This window comes from Salvia splendens, chromosome 17, assembly GCF_004379255.2.
Source record: "Salvia splendens isolate huo1 chromosome 17, SspV2, whole genome shotgun sequence".
NCBI classification, from domain to species: Eukaryota; Viridiplantae; Streptophyta; class Magnoliopsida; order Lamiales; family Lamiaceae; genus Salvia; species Salvia splendens.
In genome coordinates, this window is record NC_056048.1 from 16,886,626 (window position 1) to 16,909,982 (window position 23,357).

The 23,357-nt window shown below is 38.6% G+C and overlaps 2 protein-coding genes across 2 annotated transcripts; one reads left to right on the top strand and one right to left on the bottom strand.

The window, feature by feature from the left end:
• The first annotated feature begins 15,942 nt into the window (after positions 1-15,942).
• On the top strand, positions 15,943-16,923 carry LOC121774391. Its single transcript, XM_042171277.1, has 2 exons — positions 15,943-16,211; positions 16,287-16,923. The coding sequence occupies exons 1-2, from the start codon at positions 15,943-15,945 to the stop codon at positions 16,921-16,923; spliced, it is 906 nt and encodes a 301-aa protein (XP_042027211.1).
• Positions 16,924-18,613: 1,690 nt separating this feature from the next.
• On the bottom strand, positions 18,614-20,268 carry LOC121774392 (E3 ubiquitin-protein ligase RNF170-like). Its single transcript, XM_042171278.1, has 5 exons — positions 20,013-20,268; positions 19,748-19,935; positions 19,235-19,324; positions 19,115-19,166; positions 18,614-18,762 (listed from the first exon to the last, which is right to left on the bottom strand). Exons 1-5 carry the CDS (start codon positions 20,266-20,268, stop codon positions 18,614-18,616), a joined length of 735 nt encoding a protein of 244 aa, XP_042027212.1.
• Positions 20,269-23,357: the final 3,089 nt, after the last annotated feature.

Here is a 23,357-nt window from a genome sequence, read left to right on the forward strand (position 1 = left end):
TCTTTTGTGTAGTGTAATGTGTTGAAGAGATGGAAGGCTAATGTAAAGGTTTGGGGTGACTTTTGGACGGAAGCATTGATGGTGGAAGAAGGTGAAAGAGTTGGAGGTGGAGATTTTTTTTTTTCGTATGAAAACCATCGACTACATGGAGAAGGAGAAGAAGAAAAAAAAAGGGGGGGTCTTTGGGCTTGCTCCCATTTACTTGGAGTAATTTTGGGCTTCACTTAATTTAAGTGTTGTTGGGCTCAAGTTATTGTAAGCCCATATTGGAATTATTATTATTTAGTTAGACTTTTAAATAGTTAGGGTCCAAGCTATTTTGTAGATAGACAATTGGACTCTAATTAAATTTGCAAAGCCCAACATAAATTCATACTTTATATTTTCGTATTTTCCTTCGATAATTAAAATTCACGGTTCTTTATTAAATTTTGTTAACTCGTTCTTCACAAACAAAAATTAAAGTACGTTGAACGGCACAACCTATATTTGGTGTTGTTCCAAATATAATTCCTTCAACCATTCCTCGATTTACGCACATCGTCTTCCATAAGAAAATATTCATCTCCACGTACTTCATTCATCATGCTAATCATAGCTACATCATCATCATTATTTCGACGAGACCTTCAACATGTCTCCCAAAGTTCCACAATCAAATAAAAAGGACGTTCCAAAACCCCCCATCATCACATAAAAACCATACTACTTTCCATAGCACATTTAACGAGAAGCATAACATGACGATAACATTTTATTATTATTTTTTTATTCAAGATATATAATAATTTAGTACTTAAAAAGTACGGGTGTTACATATGCCCATTCACAATAAAGGGTTCAGAGTTAGGAAGACTCTCTGAAATCTCCACTGCTACATTAGAACGGAGTGCGGTGATTACATAAGGCCCTGTCCATTTCGACTTGAGTTTTCCAGGCATGAGCTTCAACCTCGACTGGAAGAGTAGTACTTTCTGCCCAACAAGAAGATCTTTGGTCCTCAGATTCCTGTCGTGCCACAATTTGGTTCGCTCTTTGTACCACATGGCTGAATCAAAGGACTCCAATCTGAGTTCCTCTAACTCCTGCAGCTGCAGCTTCCTTTCCTCTTCACAGGCTGTAGTATCCATATTCACTTCTTGTACTGCCCAGTATGCTTGGTGCTCAATTCCCACTGGTAAGTGGCACATTTTTCCAAAAACGATTCAGTACGGGGACATTCCTATGGGGGTTTTGTAGGCTGTACGATATGCCCATAGAGCATCCTCTAACCTCATACTCCAGTCCTTCCTGGAAGGTTTTACGGTCTTCTCCAGAATCTTCTTTATCTCTCGGTTAGAGATCTCTGCCTGCCCGTTCGCTTGCGGGTGGTAGGGGCTTGATAGTCTGTGATGCACACCGTACTTCTTCATCAAGGCTTCGATGGTGCGGTTACAGAAGTGGGTGCCTTGATCGGATATTATGGCCCTCTTCACAGGCTGTAGTATCCATATTCACTTCTTGTACTGCCCAGTATGCTTGGTGCTCAATTCCCACTGGTAAGTGGCACATTTTTCCAAAAACGATTCAGTATGGGGACATTCCTATGGGGGTTTTGTAGGCTGTACGATATGCCCATAGAGCATCCTCTAACCTCATACTCCAGTCCTTCCTGGAAGGTTTTACGGTCTTCTCCAGAATCTTCTTTATCTCTCGGTTAGAGATCTCTGCCTGCCCGTTCGCTTGCGGGTGGTAGGGGCTTGATAGTCTGTGATGCACACCGTACTTCTTCATCAAGGCTTCGATGGTGCGGTTACAGAAGTGGGTGCCTTGATCGGATATTATGGCCCTTGTTACTCCGAATCGACTGAAAATGTTACTTTTGAGGAACTTGGCCACCTCCATTAATTCACACGTGCTTGTGGCCTTGGCTTCTACCCACTTGGAGACGTAATCCACTGCAACTAGGATATACAAATTGCCATAGGACGAAGAAAAAGGACCCATGAGGTCCATTCCCCATTTGTCAAATAACTCACAGACAATTACCGGAACTTGGGGCATCTCATCTTTTGCAGATATCCCACCGGTCAGTTGACAGCGTTCACAACTTCTGCAGAACTCGTACGCATCTTTGTTGAGGGTTGGCCAATAAAAGCCGCTATCCAGAATCTTCCTTGCCGTCTTCTTGGATCTGAAATGTCCTCCACATGCTAACGAGTGGCAATGGATCAGAACGTCCCTTTGCTCCTAGTCATGAACGCACCTCCTTATCACTTGATCGAATCCCACTCTCCACAGATATGGGTCGTCCCAAAAGTAGTATTTTGCTTCACTCTTGATCTTCATTCTTTGGGCCTTGGTAATACTCGGTACTTCTGGAAGCTCTCCAGTCACTAGGTAGTTGGCTAGGTCTGCATGTCATGGTTCTTGCCCTACCTTTTCATTTTCTTTTTCTGTATCGTACTGGCCAATAAGCTTCATCACTTCTAGGGCTGGGAAAAAATACCGAAATACCGCTCTTACCGTATCGAAAAATACCGAAAATACCATATTTTTGGTATACCGTACTTTTCGGTACGGTATCATACCGTACCGACAGTTTTAGGTACGGTAAAGGTATGCAGTTTGCATATACCGCGGTATACCGCATCATACCGCACCATACCGCAATTGCGGTATATACCGCAAAGTATATACCATAAATTTGTGGTATATACCGCAATTGCGGTATGGTTCGGTATGATGTGGTATACCGCAAATACGGTATATACCGCAGATATATACCTGGGTTTTTAATTTTTATTTGGATTTTTCTTTAATCGAGAAATTAGGATTAAGAGTTCATTTGCTGACGTGGGTGATTACTCATTCTTTAGTCATACGCGTGCTATATAGATTATCGAATAGTAGTAATTATTTTATTGATGAAATTTTGAATAAGTTTACAATATTTGCAAAATTAATTTAACATTCGGCAGTATTATGAAGATTGAAGATCATATATGTAATTTAATTCAAAATTAAGGCCATAAGCTATTTTTCATTAATTAGTTTGTGTAGTTGTTGACCTACTAACCACTAATATGGCGTATTTAGACGTTTAACACGTCACTATATTATTGTATTTCGTACGTTCACATGATGTGGTGCATTTTATTTTGATACTACCTCTTTTTTAAAAAAAATAGAAACATTTGAAATGACACAAGTTTTAATTCACAATTAATAAAATAAAATAAAAGAATTGATAAAGTAAGAGATATAATATACTCCATCCAATTCAATGAAACAAAAGTATCATTTTATCATTTGAAATTATCATTTTATCCCCTCAAACTATCATTTTATGATGCAAAAGTATTATTTTATCATCCAAAAATCTAAAACTATCATTATGAAATAAAAGTATCATTTTATCAATTGAAACTATTATTTTATCCCCTCAAACTATCATTTTATGATGTAAAAGTATCATTTTATCATCCAAAAATCTAAAACTATCATTATGAAACAAAAGTATCATTTTGTCATTTGAAACTATCATTTTATCCCCTCAAACTATCATTTTCTGATGCAAAAGTATCATTTTATCATCCAAAGAACTAAAACTATCATTATGAAACAAAAATATCATTTTATCATTTGAAACTATCATTTTGTCCCCTCAAACTATCATTTTATGATGTAAAAGTATCATTTTATCCAACCAAAGAACTCAAACAATCAATTTATCATGCAAAAGTATCATTTTATCATTTGATCCCCTCAAACGACAGGCGACTTTATATGTGAAGTGGCTAAAAGATAGTATTTTTTCATTTAATGATAGTTTCAGGGGATAAAATGATAGTTTCAAATGATAAAAGGATACTTTTGCATAAAATGATAAAATGATAGTTTCAGTGGATAAAATGATAGTTTGAAATGATAAAATGATAGTTTCAAATGATAAAATGATACTTTTGCATAATATGATAAAATGATAGTTTCAAATGATAGTTTCGGAGGATAAAATGATAGTTTGAAATGATAAAATGATAGTTTCAAATGATAAAAGGATACTTTTACATAAAATGATAAAATGATAGATTCAGTGGATAAAATGATAGTTTGAAATGATAAAATGATAGTTTCAAATGATAAAATGATACTTTTGCATAATATGATAAAATGATAGTTTCAAATGATAGTTTCGGAGGATAAAATGATAGTTTGAAATGATAAAATGATAGTTTCAATTACAAATCGTGTAATTGAAAACACTTGTTCACAAAACAACTATAATCTAACATGTAAACATAATACAATGGCTGGGTCCGTCAATACTCAGTTCAGTACTATGTAATTCTTCTGGCGAAATAGCGTGTGGCTCAAACCTTAGCATGCGACATTCCTGCGAAAACACATAACAAACTGTGCCTTTTTGAATTTGCCTCAAACTGCATACGAAAATTTAGAGTTTAGACAGAAAGGTATCTTGGCGATTTGCTTAATTCCCATCTTTCTGGACATATCCGTAACAAAATCATTATATCCAATGAATAGATTATAGTAATAATCCATAAAAACGATGAGAAGCCAATTAGCTTATTAATTTTCCTGGTTAGCTTAAGATTAATTGCATATAAGCTGATAAAATGATACTTTAACGTGACAAAATGACATAAAACTGATAAAATGATACCTTTGCCCGATAGAATGATACTTTCAGCCTATAGAATGATAGTTTTGCCTGGTAGAATGATACTTTCAGCCAATAGAATGATAGGTATTTTTGGTGTATAAAATGACATTTTTGTTTAATAAAATGATACTTTTGCCCGATAGAATGATACTTTTAGCCTATAGAATGATAGTTTTGCCGGGTAGAATGATACTTTCAGCCGATAGAATGATAGGTATTTTTGGTGTATAAAATGACATTTTTGTTTAATAAAATGATACTTTTACCTTATAAAATGATAATCTAAGCGGATAAAATGACAGTAAGCTTAAAAAAATGATAGTTTAGCTGGAGAAATTGCATATAAGCTGATAAAATGATACTTTAACGTGACAAAATGACATAAAACTGATACAATGATACCTTTTCCCGATAGAATGATACTTCCAGCCTATAGAATGATAGTTTTGCCGGGTAGAATGATACTTTCAGCAGATAGAATGATAGGTATTTTTGGTGTATAAAATGACATTTTTATTTAATAAAATGATACTTTTACCTTATAAAATGATAATCTAAGCGGATAAAATGACAGTAAGCTTATAAAAATGATAGTTTAGCTGGAGAAATTGCATATAAGCTGATAAAATGATACTTTAACGTGACAAACTGACATAAAACTGATAAAATGATACCTTTTCCCGATAGAATGATACTTCCAGCCTATAGAATGATACTTTTGCCGGGTAGAATGATACTTTCAGCCAAGAGAATGATCGGTATTTTTGGTGTATAAAATTACATATTTGTTTAATAAAATGATACTTTTACCGTATAAAATGATAATCTAAGCGGATAAAATGACAGTTAGCTTATAAAAATGATTGTTTAGCTGGAGAAATTGCATATAAACTGATAAAATGATACTTTAACGTGACAAAATGACATAAAACTGATAAAATGATATCTTTGCCTGATAGAATGATACTTTCAGCCTATAGAATGATAGTTTTGCCCGATAGAATGCTGTCTATTTTTGGAATGTATAAAATGACATTTTTGTTTAATAAAATGATATTTTTACCTTATAAAATGATAATGTAAGCGGATAAAATAACAGAAAGCTTATAAAAATGATAGTTTAGCTGGAGAAATTGCATATAAGCTGATAAAATGATACTTTAACGTGACAAAATGATATAAAACTGATAAAATGATACCTTTGCCCGATAGAATGATACTTTCAGCCTATAGAATGATAGTTTTGCCCGGTAGAATGATACTTTCAGCCGATAGAATGATAGGTATTTTTGGTGTATAAAATGACATTTTTGTTTAATAAAATGATACTTTTGCCCGATAGAATGATACTTTTAGCCTATAGAATGATAGTTTTGCCGGGTAGAATGATACTTTCAGCCGATAGAATGATAGGTATTTTTGGTGTATAAAATGACATTTTTGTTTAATAAAATGATACTTTTACCTTATAAAATGATAATCTAAGCGGATAAAATGACAGTAAGCTTATAAAAATGATAGTTTAGCTGGAGAAATTGCATATAAGCTGATAAAATGATACTTTAACGTGACAAAATGACATAAAACTGATAAAATGATAGTTTTGCCGTATAGAATGATACTTTCAGACGATAGAATGATACTTTCAGCCGATAGAATGAACTCAAAAATGGCGTATGTGGGAAGATTTGAGAAACCACCCAAGTGGAAGAATGAAATTTGCGTGCCTTAGGAAGAAAATAACTAGATACTAATCTATTTCTTGGCTTTGGAGGCTATCAAACGACCCCTTAGGAAGAAAGTAGTTGTCCAGTTTTAGTAGGAAAATTAACACTCTTTATCTTTGTAGTCTGTGTTCTTATCTGCAAAATATTGAGGCAAAATATTGTAACAAAATATTGAGGCAAAATATTGTGATTTCTACAAAGTTGCAGCAATACCAGTTTGTATTTTTATGCGGTATTCGGTATACCGTACTGTGATTTCGGTATACCGCATATTGCGGTATACCAAAATCGCGGTATACCACATATTGCGGTATACCGAAATCACGGTACGGTATACCGAAATGTCGGTAAGGTATCGGTATCGGAATTTTGGTATACCGACTTTTCGGTAAACCGGTATGCGGTATACCGAAAAAAATGGTACGGTAAAGGTATGCATTTTGGCCATACCGCACTTTTCGGTACGGTATGCGGTATGGCCATTTCGGCGCGGTATACCGTACCGTTCCAACCCTAATCACTTCTTCCCAGTCAATCTTCCTGACCTCAAAAATTACCTCACATAAATGCTCTTCTGGAAACTTGTCGTGCACCTCTTCACTGTTTCCATCTAGCACTACTCTACTTAAATGGTCCGCCACCTTGTTCTCGACTCTTCTCTTATCTTCCACTGCCCAATCAAATTCTTGTAACAAGAGGACCCATCGGATCAAGCGGGGTTTGGATTCCTTCTTGGCAATCAGATACTTAATCGCTGCATGGTCAGTATAAACGATGACCTTGGATCCCACAAATATGGCCGGAACTTTTCGAAAGAATACACCACTGCCAGCATCTCTTTTTCAGTGGTATCGTAATTCCGCTGGGCTTGATTCAGTGTCTTAGATGCATAAAAAATTACGTACCTCTTCCCATCGATCTTCTGACCCAGTACGGCTCCCACAGCATAATCGCTGGCGTCGCACATCACTTCGAAAGGGTAGTCCCAGTCAGGAGCCCGTATGATAGGTGTGGATATCAGCTTTTCCTTGAGAAGGTTGAAAGCGGCCTTGCATTGCTCATCAAAGACGAACTCCACTTCATTCTGAAGAAGTCGGGTAAGGGGTTGGGCGATCTTGGAGAAATCCTTGATAAATCTTCGATAAAACCCGGCGTGCCCTAGAAAACCCATTATCCCCTTCTGATCAGTAGGGAAAGGTAATTTGGATATAACATCAACCTTGGCTCGATCCACCTGGAATCCTCTCTCTGAAACCACGTGTCCTAGAACAATCCCCTCGGTGACCATAAAATGACACTTCTCAAAGTTCAAAACCAAACTCTTTGCTTGACACCTTTCGAGAACTATGTCTAAGTGATGAAGGCATGAGTCGATAGAATCTCTGTAGACCGTAAAGTCATCCATAAATATCTCTATACAGTCCTTAATTAGATCGGAGAATATGCTCATCATACATCTTTGAAACGTACCTGGAGCGTTGCATAGGCCGAAAGGCATGAGTCTGTATGCATAGATTCCGAATGGGCAAGTGAATGTAGTCTTATCCTGGTCCTCAGGATCCACGTAAATTTGGAAATATCCGCTGTATCCATCCAAAAAGCAAAAGTACTTCTTACCAGCTAGTCTCTCCAACATTTGGTCGATGAAAGGCAAAGGGAAATGGTCATTCCTCGTTGCATTGTTCAGCTTTCGGTAATCGATGCACATTCGCCAACCCGTGACTAGCCTCGTTGGGATCAACTCATTCCTCTCATTTTGAACGACTTGGATTCCCGACTTCTTTGGAACCATGTGGATCGGGCTGACCCACTCACTGTCCGGCACTGAATAGATAATCCCTAGCGACAACAATTTCAAGATTTCCTTCAATATTTCTTCTCGCATGTTAGGGTTGACCTTCCTTTGAGCATCTCGATGTGCTTTTGCTCCTTCCTCCAGCCTAATATGGTGCATGCAGACGTCGGGGCTTATCCCCACCAAATCTGTAAGACTCCATCCAATAGCTTTCTTGTTCTTGCTCAGCACAGTCAGTAGCCTCGCCTCTTGTTCCTTTGTAAGGCTGCTGCTGATGATCATTGGATATGAGTTCTCCTCTCCGAGGTAAGCATACTTCAGATTCGATGGCAGTTTCTTCAGCTTGACGTGGGGTGGAAGTGTGTCTTCGGGTAGAGGGTTTCTCTCAGCTTCTCCTTCTTTTTCTAATTCTCCCCCTGGGGGTTCCTCTATACTGACTGGTAGCTTGGCCCCTGCGGCTCCAATAAATTCCAATTTCTGGCAGAAGTCCTTAATTGCTCCCTCTATCTCTTCATCGGTCAACCCTTGGCTACTGATCAGATCACACCATGCAGCGGCTTCTACGTTAGCTTGCTCATACACATCTAAAGCTTGGAGTTTCTCCTGCAATAGTTCGGTCTCAAGAAAATCTTGGACTAAGGGGTCAATCACATCAACATAGCATACATTTTTAGAATCAATAGGCTTTTTCATGGCCTCATTGATATCAAAGGTAAACTTCTCCCCATGAAAATCAATGCTAATTGTTCCCTCAGCCATGTCTACTATTGTCTTGGCCGTCCTCAAAAATGACCTTCCTAACAATATGCCACTAGATTCCCTAGCCTCGGACTCACTCATTTTGATCACATAAAAGTCAGCAGGGTAGGTAAAATCATGCACTCTAACCAACACATTCTCTAAAACACCCTCAGGACTTATGCATGACCTATCAGCCAGTTGGATCAACACCCTAGTACTCGACAATCTAACTCCCTTCAATCGGTTATAGATTGACAAAGGCATGACATTAATAGAAGCACCAAGATCACACATTGCATGCTCGACTTTCACATCTCCTATAGTTATAGGCAAAGTGAACATACCTGGATCGGCCCTCTTGGGCGGTAGCTTCTCCTGCACAATTGCAGACGCGGTCCCTTCTACCATGATCTTCCCATCCTCCTGGGCTTTCCCGGCTATGAATTCCTTAATGAATTTCCCAAGTGGGGATAGCTTCACGGCTTGGAGGAATGGTATGGTGACATCTAATTTCCTAAAAATTGACAAGTAGTCCACCGGGTTCTCCTTCTTTCTTTTTGTAACAAAGCGGAAAGGGAATGGTTTCTCCCCCTTTTTCTCCTCTACCGGTCCCTCAGCAACCTTCTTGGAATCTTCCTTGGGCAAATTCTGGGTCTGAGCCTCCGTTCTGGATTCTACCTCTTGATGGGGTACCTTCCTGACCAGTACGTTCTCGGGTTCACCTCCTCCACATGGCGTCTCCCCCAAGAAAAATGGGTCCTGCATCCGAGGCATGGATCTCTTAAGCTCTTCCACTGAGATGGTGACGCCCCCTATCTTCGTTCCACTCGGCTCTACACTTGGTTGTTTCGGTCGAGGTCCATCATAAGTAGTTCCTGGCCTCAATGTAACCTCACTCACATTCGCCTTTTCAGGTATTTGGACTGTAGACAGGAGTTTCCCTATATTTCCTCTTATTTCACCCATCGAACTGGCCAGTTGGGCCAACTGCCTATTCATCATATCCATGTTCGCTTTATGTTCCTTCTGGGCATTTTGCATCCCCTGCACTACTTCGTTGTGGGATTGCAACTCGCCCTTGATACCTTGCTGCGACGCGAGCAATTCTCCCATCATGTCCTCCATGGATCGTCTTGTCCTGTTGGGATATTGTGACTGATTTGGGCCTTGGTGCTGGTTATACTGGGAACTTTGGTTGGGCTGGAGGTTTTGGAAGTTTTGTTGGTTCTGGTTAGGTGGGTATTGGTTATACTGGCCAGGAGGGTTGTACTGGTCATGGTGATATTGATTCTGATTTTGGTTTTGGAACTGATTTTGGTTCTGATGGTGTTGGGGTGCTTGATTCGGCTGATTTTGGTAATTTTGGAAGTTTCTCTGGTGGGGTGGTACATAAACAGGGTTTTGGTTCTGGTTTTGTGGGTGTTGGTTTTGGGATTGTTGGTTCCTTCCTGACCAGTTGAACTGGTGGTCCAGGTTTGCTGGTCCACGGTTGGGGTTTTGGTTCGGGTGGGGGTTATATTGGTTCTGACCTTGGTTTTGATTTTGGTTCCCATCTCCCCATCGAAAATTTGGGTGATCCCTCCATGGTGCATCCCGTTTTCTCCCTTGGATCCAGTGCCCACTAGAATTGTAGTACCCGACAGCATTGACTTGCTCCATACTGACCAAGTCGTTTGGCTAATCATAGCTCGGTCCTTGGTTTCCCTGTTCTGCACCCTTGTAGTTCCCAACTGGGGAAGTCGGCGGTGTATTCTTCTCGATTGCGCTCAGGAGTGACTTCTTCAGCTCATCCATCTTCAAATCCATCTTCTGTTCAAGCTTCTGCTCCTGGTCAGTAGACGAGGCACTTGCAACCCTTTCTCGGCTGTATCCATCCCTTGAATGGTCATACTCCTTCTTTGCACTCAGTAGCTTCCTTAGGACCCTCTTTGCTTCGCTGACCCGTAGCTGCGTGAAGCTTCATCCCGACGACGAATTGGTCAGGTCCTTGGTTGTTATGTTCATCCCCTCATAGAAGGTATGATGTATCTCAATGTCCGCCATGCGATGATTGGGACATGCATCTAAAAGGCCCATATACCTCGCCCAATAATCGCTCAAGGGTTCATCGTACCCTTGCTTCACACTAGTTATTTCCCTCTTCAACGCGCTTGTCTTGGATGACGGGAAAAACTCGCCTAGGAATACTGACTAGAAATCGGCCCAACTCTCAATGGAGTCGGGGGGCAGGCACATGAACCAGGTGTTTGCCTCCCCTTTCAAAATGAACGGCAAAGCCTTCAATCTGTAATCATCCTCGGTCACCCCTGCTGGCCTCCTCTGCGCCCTACAAATCTTACAAAACTCATGAAGGAACTCGTAAGGCCCTTCGTAACTCTTCCCGCAGTATGTAGGCAGAATTGCGATCACATGAGGCTTCACATCACAGGCAGTTTGCCCTGGGGTCACAACTATGGCTTAAGGTGGTTCTCCCTCGGTATGTGCATTCAGCGTCCCGATCTTAGGATCTTCTTCTCCTTGAGCGGCCATCCTTCTCGGGTTTCCCTCTATCCTTGGTATCTCTTCCGGTATTGGTCCTTCTATGGTGTATTGCTCCTCGTCACTACTCGAACCTAAGTCAGACAAAGCCGTCGACAAGCCGGATCGAGTGGTTACGAGTATAGATCCTCGCTGAAGTATCTTCAGCCTCCACTGGTCAGGAGTCGAGCTGCTTCTCATAAACTGAAATAAAAAGAAAGAGAAAAAGTTATCCACAATATATACGCCAAAGTATCACGCACAATAGATACTAATAACGCCATCCATCTCCGGCAACCCCGCCATTTGAAAGAGCAGGCTTGTGCATGTGTCGTTTCAAGCAAAGGGTGTATCCTACCGATCAGTACGGAAGTCCCTGCTAAACCTGAACCTGGTATCAATAATTCCTCAACCCTCTTCTACTGGGCAGTATAGTGAAGGTAGGGGTCGAATCCCACAGAGATGAATGCGTTTTGGGAATTGTGGTGATATTCTAGAAAGGTTTGGTTAGCTACAACGCTTTGGGTTGAGACTTATCTAGACTGAAATTTAAGGTGGTACTCTACTGACTAGGAGTTGGGAAAGGTGTTGGACAGGCGGCAGTGTACGTGGAAAGTGGGGAACATGGTTTTCAGGAAGTATATGGAAAGTACTAGTTTACTATAAAAGGTTAAACAGAATATCAGAGGAAAAGAGGTAGTTAGGTGACTAGACTGACAGATCTGTAGGGTACCAGCTGAAAAGGTAGAAAAAGTAAAGGACAAAAGCAAAAGTAACTAAAAAGTAAAAGTGGTCCCAAACTTAGATGTGGATGTTATCTTCTTCAACATGAATAAACTCAGATCAACAATCTCAGATTTCATGAACGAGAAACACAGATTGACAAACTTCACAGCTCAGATCTACAATTAAAACTTCGAATCAAAAGATCGAACACTGAAACTGCAATTATGCTTACTAGTCAACATGCAGGGTGGCAGAAATCACGTAAACTGGGTTTTCACACTTAACTAATTCAGATCTAAAATCTAACAGCTATCTAGACTTGCAAACTCAGAGAGATTAACTACAGAAGTTAAAACATGCGATTCCACACTGGAAATTACCGTAACAGCTAGATCTAAGCTATCTAGGCAGAAAGAAGCGAAAACAAACATGAACCGATGCTGGAAAACAACTTCATAGCATTTAGAAAACGTTTGGATCACAACCAAGACTTCAAAATAAGCAAAATACTGGAAATGCTAAAGATCCAACGTAGAGAAAACAAACAAGATTAACTAGAAAGCAAATAAAGATTGTTTTTTCCACTCCGGGCGATGGAGCTGCTAACTACGATCGTGCTGACTGGAATGAGAGAATGGAACTCCGGTGAACTGATGATCTTCAAGTGACCATGGTTGTGGCGAGGAACGAGAATTACGAAGGATAATGCTGAATGAGGGATCTACCGAAGAGAAATTGCTAACTAAGCGTAGGAGTTAACTAACTAATTGCTGATTTTCTCTCCAAGTGGCTTACTTTTATAGGGAGGCCTCCCTTGAGTTTTAGGGTAGACTTCGAACATGAAATGACTCTTCTTCCCCCTTGCTTGCGGCTGATCTTCCCAGCTATCCTTCTTCTCCGTCTCGAGCCTTTTTGGCATGCATACTGGTCAGTATAACAACATCCTGACGCCCTTTTCGCCTGAAGTATCTGAAGCTTTACCTACTGGCTAGAACATTTACTGGCTAGAACACTTCCCTGCACACGTTAGCAACTGTTTTGCAGAATATATACCAATTATGCACATTATACTGACCAGAAACCAAGGCCTAGAATACGACTTATCACTCATGCATGTAGAGAGTGTGGGAAATTCAAATCTAAGGGTTTAATCGGTGGGAATTTGTATTTGTATGTGTGTATGCGTCTTGAATGCAATTGTATGATGAATTAATGAATCATTGGTGAATGATGTGTGATTATGTGAAAACATGAGGGTGATGACTCTTTTGACCATGAAAAGGTTGATTTTGAATAAATAGGGATAAACCCTAATTCGAATCTTTTTGAAGGCCTGAAAAACTGTGAGTTCGGACAGTATGTTCCGACATGTATTTGACCGATCAAATGAACTCCGTTTTGATCGATTCTTTTTCCTGAGTAAACTTCATGATGTATTCTGTGTTGGGTGTGAATTTCAACCCTTTTGGACAAAAACTGAATTTTCGGTGAATTTTTGAAGTTGACTGTGCAACTCTGCCAGAAAATATTTTCTCGACCAGTAGGTTACGTTTTCGAATTGACTGACCTAAAAGGGGTATATTAATATGAAATTTAAACTGGAAGTTATTTGATGAGTCTACTGCATTGTGGTAAAGTTTTAGCCCCAACGGAAGTCGGGTGAATGTTTAATGATTTGTACAAAAAGGTTGAGCAGTTCTGCCAGATTTTTATCTTTACAAGATGACTATATTGTTATGATATAAGTGATATACATGATTTATATATGGGTTAAAGAACCACTCTATGATGAAGTGTTGTGTTATTCAAAGATGTATGCTATGATGTGATTTCCATATGTTGTTGGGGAAAAGGGAACCGTCGAGGACATGCATAATATTAAGTCAATGTTTGTGACTAATTGGTAATACATATCAACTAAAGGTGATAACGCGTGCGCGAAGTGTGATAACAAAGAGAAAGCAGTACTTGAAATCTAAACGGTCGAGGTGGGCTCTCTTTTAAATAAGGACTATGTCCTAATGTTTTATCGATGGAAATAACTATGATTATCATACCTTGATTTGTTTTTACGTGCCTATCTGATGTGGCTTTTGCCACTATTATATAAATCGAATTTGGGTCCTCGTAGGGCCACAAACCCTACTTGGATTAGTGTACACCTATGGTAGACAGTGTGCTAGCGTACGGGCTGGCCGGTCTAGTGACCTAGTTTGCGCCGCATTCCTTGTCATGTATTGGCAGATATGGTTGACGTCTATGGGAAAATGACTGCACAGTCGCTATTTTTGAACAATGGAAAATCTTTTAGGTGCCTCGGGCCTTTCTAAAGTAAAACCCCGATGGTTACTTACGGATGGCATGATAACATATACTTTTATTTAAAATGTTTTCGGCATGAGCCACTGAGTATTATTTCTATAGTACTCAGCCCTGCATATGTTTTCCCTATGTGCAGGTTGAGCTGCGACGAGCGGTTGGTGGTGTTGAGCAGGAATTAATAATAAACTATGGTCGTTTTGAATCTCCGACTGTCGTTGTGTCTTCACACATGACGTCACTCTTCTCTTGGATGCTTCCGCTGTAATGTTTTCTTTACATATACTTTTTATTAAATTCTAAAACTGTTTAATTGGATGTTGAAAACTCGTTATCTTTTGAATAATGTCAAACCTTTAGTCTTTTCATTTATTAAACATAATACCCTTGGTCGTTTATTTATTAAACTTAAATTCTTGGTCAAACTTTTATTGAAACCCTAGTTTTGTATGTCTGTTCATTAAGTCCCTTAATCACGATCGCCCGATTTTACTAACCCTAAAGGGCGGTCGTGACAGAGAACATTCTTGATAAATACTGTTTTTTCACAAATGGTCAAGTTACAAGATTTATGAAACCATATTCCTCTTGCAAGGTAGTGAAGACCAACGGTATGTAGCGGAAGCAATTCCAGCAATTCGTTATAAACACTCTTATAAAAAATCCTTGCTAGGGCATAAGCTTATCTTGGAAAGAGAACAACATTGGTCTATGTTAGGGTTGAGACATGTGTAAGAAAGGATGTAACATTAGTAAAAACTACTCCCTCCGTCCCAAAGAAGATGGCACACTTGGGAGATGGCACAAGATTTTAGGAGATGTTCTTTTGTGTGTTAAGTGGTGAGAGAAAATATAATTTTATAATTAATGTGAGAGGAAATTTTTTCCAAAATAGAAAATGTGACATCTTTTATGGGACAAACTAAAAAAGAAAATGTGACATATACCATGGGACGAAGGGAGTACAACTGTAGAGGCAAAAGAACTGAGGCAATACAGATAGTTAGGTAGAATATACTTAAATGAAAAGTTATTGCAGTAGGGGTTGGTGATGTCATATGGTTAGATGAAAGTAGAGGTATTGTCGCAATAGCTATAAGGGTATCCACAATAGGGGCGGCACGCCGGCCGCCCCGGAGTCGCCTAAGCTGCGCCTGCCTATTGTGCAGGCAACGTCCGCCCCGGATTATCCTGGTGAGAGGCCGAAGAAAGGCCATCGCCGAGTATTCGGCGAGGACCCGGCGGGGTGGGAGCGGCGCGGCGATAACTCGAGGCGGTCTACTGTGCGGCGATTGCGCCGCGGCGGTGGACAAATATTTTTTTCCATTTTTGTAAAATTTATTTTAATTGCATATAAATACACCACATTCCCCTCATTATTTTCACACCATTCCAACTCTTTATTCCTACTTTGTCTCTCTAAAATTTGTGGATTCCATTGCTATTGAAAAATGGATGATCGCGTAAGATTCTCTTATTCAAGAGAGGTGCAGAGGGAAGCCGACAAGGAGGATGCGGCGGAGGCGGCGGCGGCAGCACTCCCTCGTGCGATTCATCATCGTCGGACAATCCCACGAGACCATACCGGAGCGCACCAGCGGCTGATGGCAGACTACTTTGGCGATAACCCCCGTTACCCACCAGAGATTTTCCGTCGGCGTTTCAGAATGTCGCAACAGCTCTTCACCCATATAGCGACGACACTGGCGGCGCGGTACAGGTGCTTCACTCTCCGGAGTGATTGCACTAGCCGGATCGGGCTGTCTACTTTTCAGAAATGCACCGCTGCAATTAGGCAGCTTGCTTATGCCGGACCGGCTGATATATTCAACGAATACCCACAGATGGGTGAGATGACTAGCCTAGAGGTGCTCTGGCAGTTTTGTAAGGGAATCCGGGAAGTCTTTGGTCCGGAGTTCCTACGAAAGCCAACCTCTGATGAGTGCCAGAGACTGCTAGAAATGCACGGTTCGGTGTACGGTTTCCCAGGGATGATAGGCAGCATCGATTGCATGCATTGGGAGTGGAAAAACTGCCCGGTGATGTGGAAATGCCAGTTCACTACTGGTTTCAAAAGCAAACATCCCTCGATCATTCTGGAAGTCGTTGCTGACTACCGTTTCCGGATCTGGCATGCGTATTTCGATGTTGCAGGTTCGAAAAACGTCATCAACGTTCTACAGACATCGCCTCTCTTCAATGATGAGTGTCGGGGGGAGGGTTCAGAAATCAGATTCGTAGCCAACGGCACACAGTACCACAGGGGATACTATTTGGCAGATGGGATATACCCTCATTGGCCAATATTCGTCAAGACAGTTCGCCAACTGGTTGGAGCAAAGAAACAATATTTTGCGCGAAAACAAGAGGCTGCTAGGATGGATTTTGAGCGAGCTTTTGGTGTGCTCCAAGCGCGATGGGTCATTACATGATGCCCGGTACGAGTTTGACACGAAGATGATGTCGCGAATATTATGTTAGCATATATCATATTGTACAATATGATAATAGAAGATGAAGGATTTGCTGCAGAGCGCTGGGCACCGGAAGATGGAGCAAGTACAAGTCACGGTGTTGCATCTGCGCCGATACAAATGGGTGTACCATGTAGTAATGAATATATGCTCCAACGTTTCACTGATATGCGCAGGAGCACAGTACATACCCAACTCCAGGCCGATTTGATTGAACAGGTGTGGGCACGTAGGGGAGGGTGTGTAGCGAGAAGAACATGTGTGATTTTCCATAGATGAAATTTTCGTTGTATAATTTTCCCCTTACTTTAATAAGACGAAAATTTAGTTTTCAATTTTAATTCATTTAATTAGCCATTTTTTTCTAATTATGTATAGTCCGATAATTTTAATCTTCATTGAATTAAAATATATAAAAAATAAAATAAAGTGAAATATGGCAAAAAAAAGTGTCCACTATTGCTGTGGAAACTTTTTTTTGTCGCCGTGGACAAATCAGAAGTGGCTGAGGAAAAAAAGTGGCTTGTCCAGGGAAGTGTCCTCCTTATAGTGGATACTCTAACAATCGATTTTTCGGTATGAGATGGCTCAGTAGTCCACCAATTTTAATATGCAAATTGAACCGAACCAAACATAGATTCATGGCTGAACCAGACGATTTGATTTTTAAAACGTTGGTATTAGTATATACTCCATCCGTCTCATGTTACTCACACATTTCTTTTTAGGTCGTAAATTTGGGATTGATTTTTCAGTGTAATTAAATTAGTATTTAAGTCAAATGAGAAATCACTTAATAATGAACACTTAACTAACTACCAATATAGTATTAATTAAATAGTCGTCCCTAAAAATAGACTAGTTTTTCCATTTTGGTCGTCCTCCAAAATTAGACAAAGTCTAAATAAGGAAAGTTTTGAACAAACACACACCACTAATAATATGGACCTCACAATCGACTAACACTACCTCCACTACTTCCACTACTTTTTTCTCCCTCTCTCTTAATTTTTCCTATCTCTCTTACTTTACTAATTCCAAATTAAAAGTCGTGTCATATACGACTTTGTCAATTTTTTGGGGACGGAGGAAGTATCATAAGTCTTACTTAAATAGAAATAATGTAAATAGTTTGAGACGAGCTGAAATAGAAAAGTGCAAGTAACATGGTACGAAGGGAGTATGTAATAACATCACATTATACTATAATATTAGAAATCAAACCTAATTTCAAATTTACCGAAGCTTACAATGTAAACATACTATTTTTCTTTAGTAAAGATTCAGTTTCAGGTTATTCTATATTGTACCTCACGGCTATTTTATTCAAGAAACTTAACATTGTCTAAATATATTAATTCCATAATTAAAACAAGAACTCCCATCTCTATATATTGAACACACATAAAATTTGAAGTAACATTACTAGAAGATAGTTCACCATTTAAATGAGGAATGTAAGAAAAAAACATGCTAGCGTTACAACCGACGTTCTACTATATATACATGAAATTCACACTTTTTTACATTCAGTTAGTAACTAGGAACTACCTATATGTGCTACAAATGGTACAAAAATATCATTGCAACACATAACAATGGTGCTGTAAATGTTATTCTAATAACTATACAATCAAATAGCACAAAATCAAGTGACATTCCTGAGTGAAGTATCTACCACAACCAAGAGCCTTGCACGACGTTTAAGCATCCATCTATACACCACACCTAGGAGAAAAAGAGCAGCAACAAGCAAGCTAGCAATCAGGTCGAACATTCTTTGGATTCCCAACCCTCCTGTCCACAAAAACCTATTATACACAGAGTTTCAATAAACATAAAATATTTTGATGCATTACTTATTCCATTAGTGTGGATATATTCTTAACCCAATACTAGTTTGAGTGTTTTTCATTTTCAAGCTTAGAGAAACATAGGTTATGAGGCATAGTTGAGCTACCATATTGGTATGGCAGAATTTACATGGTTAAACAGCTGTGTAAATTAAATTTTGGATCCTTAAAATAAAAATAAAAAAAAAAGTTGATAGAAACTCAAATTTTAGTTGTTCATAGAATAAAAAGCACAATGGAGAAAAAAGGTAGGTAACAAAATGAAGAAAAAAAGAAATTGAATCCAAGATACATACCAGCTGGTAGAAACTCAAACTCTAGGCGTTCATAGAGTAACCCCAGAAACAACTACAAGAGACAAATATTAGTACAGCTAAGCGAGACAAGTAGTAACCGAAAACGACGATCTTACATACCCCAATGACGCACATTACGTAGTAGATGCATCTCAAATAATCAAGATCCACTACAACTCTAAACACCCTCCCCATAAGTAAGGGTAATATCTGCCAAACAAAATTTACCCATAAAAAGTAACAAATGGAAACATACCAGAAGGAAGATATTCCTAAAAACTTGTAACAGAACTCTAATCAGCTACAACAGATTTACAATTCACTCTTTTGAACTCTACCCTACATGTAAGTTATATCTAGACTGTTTCTTTTCCACACAATCAAGTGCTTATAAGAAGATGAGAAAGCATCAAAAAAAGATCATTGTTTATTTTACTTAATTTTTGTCAAGATTTTCTAGGAACTTTGTTTTATTTAAGATTACATGTAAAAAAATTCAATTGGTAGACACCCTTAACTCTCATTGTTAGTAAATGTTATCAACATCAGCAATTTACAAATTATGTGGAAAAATACACATAAATCAGCATAGCATGAAAACAAGGAATTGGAAAGATTGTTGAGATTTCATACATAGAGGGCACCAAAGAGGCCAGAGATGTAGAGGCCATTGTAGTGCTGCACTTCCTTTCGAACATCACTGCTATAACCGGCTTCTTCAGATGTTTGGAGCTCCAGATTTACAATTCGGCAACAGCACAACGGGCATTTGCAGGGTTGAATTGAGTATATATACATCCACAATTGTAGGATGCAACCCCCTAATAAACACACACAAACCATATATAAGATTATACTGCATGCATATATCAAAAAAATGAATGAAGTGAAAACTTGCCACAAAACAAGTGACCGCAATTTGATCTGCAAGGGTTAGTGAAGGTATCCAAACAAATGGGGCATACATCATCACCCGCGCCATCTTCATATTCAATTTCATTTCCGTTTTCGTTACATTTTTCTTCTTTTTTTCTCAAATCTTCATAGCCATCTCGGTATTCTGCTACTCCCACCACACCTCCTGCTTCTTTTTCCATTTCTTCTTCAAATCTTTCTGCTTCTTTCCCTGTTTCTCGCCTCTCAGCTAACTCCATTGCTTTACCATTATCCTCCAAAATGTTGGAAATTAGTCTTTTTGTTTTTTTATTCAGTTAATGATTGAAGGTGGCGATTCACCTCATTATCAATGGACCAAACGTTTCATTTCATTTTCGTTTACCACTCTCTGTTGCTCTTTTCTTTCATGCATCTCTCTTCTATTTTTAGTAAGCACACATTTTTGCCTTTTTAAATTAAATTTTGAAAACGAATTTAATAATAAAATTATCATATTATTTCCTGTTTTGTTCTCTTCCTTATGTCTATTTTATATTTTGTCCCACTCTTTATTGTTTTTGTTTAAATGTATATAGGTAAAAAAATAAAATATAATCGCATGTTTTTAACCCTAAACTGATCAATCAGTGTATCAACATCTTTTAATTTTGTTTTGTCATATAAACTTAAAGATAAAGATATTTACTACGTTTCTAGATTATTTCTAATATTTTAACATAACATTGCAATTTTTTTTTATTAAAGTTGGCAGCAAATTAGCCAGCTAAAAATTGCGGCTTTATATATTTATAGATTATGCAAGGTAGAAAGAGAGAATTCTTATTAATAAAGGAAGTTTTAATTAACTCGTATAATAAAAGTAAAATTATTTAAAAAGAAAGAATTGACTGTATTTAAAAATTAATAAATAAAGGAGCCCGTACCTAAGCTCAAATATAAAAGAAGTATACGTAGAAGAAAGGAAATAAGAGGGGGTCGGAAAAGCAATAAATAGAAGACCATTTCATGTCTTAGTGTATAATAAACTTCTGGAGAAAATTTGATGGTTGATGAAGCTTATGATGTAGCTATTTATCCTTTCAACGCTTACTTCAAGTAGTGTTCCTAGAAGAGCGGGACGCCCAAGGGCGATTCGAAAAAAAATCAGGCAGTGGGCCAGTTTGCTAGGCCTGCTTATTCGGTTGGTTCCGATTTTAATAGGACTGGTCGCCAATTAACTAGTTTCAATGTTTCTTAAATTCCAGAACCGAAATTGATTGGAATCGGACGGTTAAGAACCGGTTAGTTCCGATTCCTAACCGGAACCTATGTGTAATTTTAATTAATTCAATACTAAAATAATAATAATCCAACATCTTGAAATATAAAAAATAATACCTAAAAATTTAAATAAACACACAAAAAAATACAAAATAACGATACAATAATATTCATGTCCTTAATTGATGGGTAAGAATGATGTCAAGTGTAATACTATCATTAAATGAATTAACAAATAGTAGGTCGAATAGTTTATGTTGGCAATTCTTTTAAAAAAAGTTCTAAAATTTTTCATTTAAAAAAAAGGAGTTTTAATATTGAAATTCATTTTTCTTTTTTTGGCTAAACAAATATTCAATGGAATTTTCAATATTAATTGATCTTATTGTGACTTTTTGGTTTAAAATGAAACAATTAATAAATTATTCACAAACAGGTTAAAATCGTATGTTAGATGAATTGTTAGATCAAATTTGTTATAAAGTTAAATTTCTATCATATGAAATGATATTGTATTTATATAAGCTTTTTTGGAGATGAAAAACAAACTTATGATGTCCTACTCATAGTAGTTAATTCATCTAAATTGGATTGGGGAAATAATTGTAGATTCAAAGCATCACGGTTTAAACATTTTAAATATTTCAGAAAACAGAGTTCACAAATTTTATAAGGTTTAAATCTAAAAATCACTCACCGTTTCAAATTATTTTATTATTCAATATTAATTCAATTAACTTAGATTTATTAGTATATTAAATTATAAAAAAATAAAACTGCATTGTAATCCGGTTCCCAGTTAGAAAACCGGAACCAGTTTTTTTAATAAATGGAACTCGTACCAGAACCGGTTTTCTAGTTCCGGTTCCTTAATTAACCGGTTGTTTCTGGTTCCAATACCGGTTAATCGAGAACTGAAGAACCATTTAAGCACTCCTAGTGTTCGCCCCACAAACTGGGGCGCGCCAACTTGATGTGTCCGAATTTGTGTGATTAGTGTATAAATTAATATAGGGTGTAAATGTATAAATGAATATAGATTCGCTCCTTTTTTATGCATAAATGACAAAATTGGATTTAGTGTGTAAATAAGCTTATAGTCCCAACGTTTGAGACATTAATTAATGACATAGAGAGAGATTGAGATGGCCGTGTTGTCGTATAAATAAGTTTATAGCCCCCTTCTGACACATAAGTTAATGAGAGAGACAGAGAGAGGGCCATGTCGGCGTGTACGCTTTCATGCGCGTCGCCTGCTGTGGCCAAAGCCTGTCGAGAAGATACGCAACACATGTTATTACTTTCATTATAGTGTAGTATTCCCTCAGCCCATAAAACGGAGTTAAGTTGGATGGTCCCACATTAGCACCTGTTACAATTTTCACTAATTCCTTGCTAATGGTAAGAAAATGGGCTTGAATGTGGGGGTGGTTCTTATTTTATCGGAGGAGACCTAAAATCTCGTGCCAAAGAGCGTGGAGGTTAAAGTCCCCTTCAAGGCATAATATTGTGTAATTTGACGCAAAGCGAAGAACCTTACTAGGGCTTGACATGCCGCGGATCCTCTTTGGGTGCCTTTGGGAACGCGGATGCTGCGAGCAACCATATTAACGATGAGGAAGTTTGTTCCTAATTGTTCTAGATCAACTAAAAAGAGATTCTTTAACCAGAAAGAATTCGTTACAGATGCCAGATACTCATCCAGAAGTTTTCGGATTTCACGTAATAAGGGCACCCGCAACGCGGCCGCCACCGTCACGCGTTCCGTCGCGGAGGGACGGAACGCTCGCGCTACGCGTTGCGGCACATCGTCCCGTCCCGCGCCCGTCCCGATCCCGCGACCCGTGCCTGCGAGACACGGGACGAGCTGTCACGCTACGCGCCGTGGCGACAAGGCGCGCCCCTGCGCTATGCGTGACGCCCACTCGCCGGCCTGCGAGTAGGCGTCGCCACGCTGACGCAATAAATCAATTTTTTTTAAAAAAATCAAATTTAAAAAAAATACTTTTAATTTATAAAAATTGTTTTTATATTTAAAAACAATTTTTACAAATAAATGAATACAAGAAATTCATAATAGCCCATA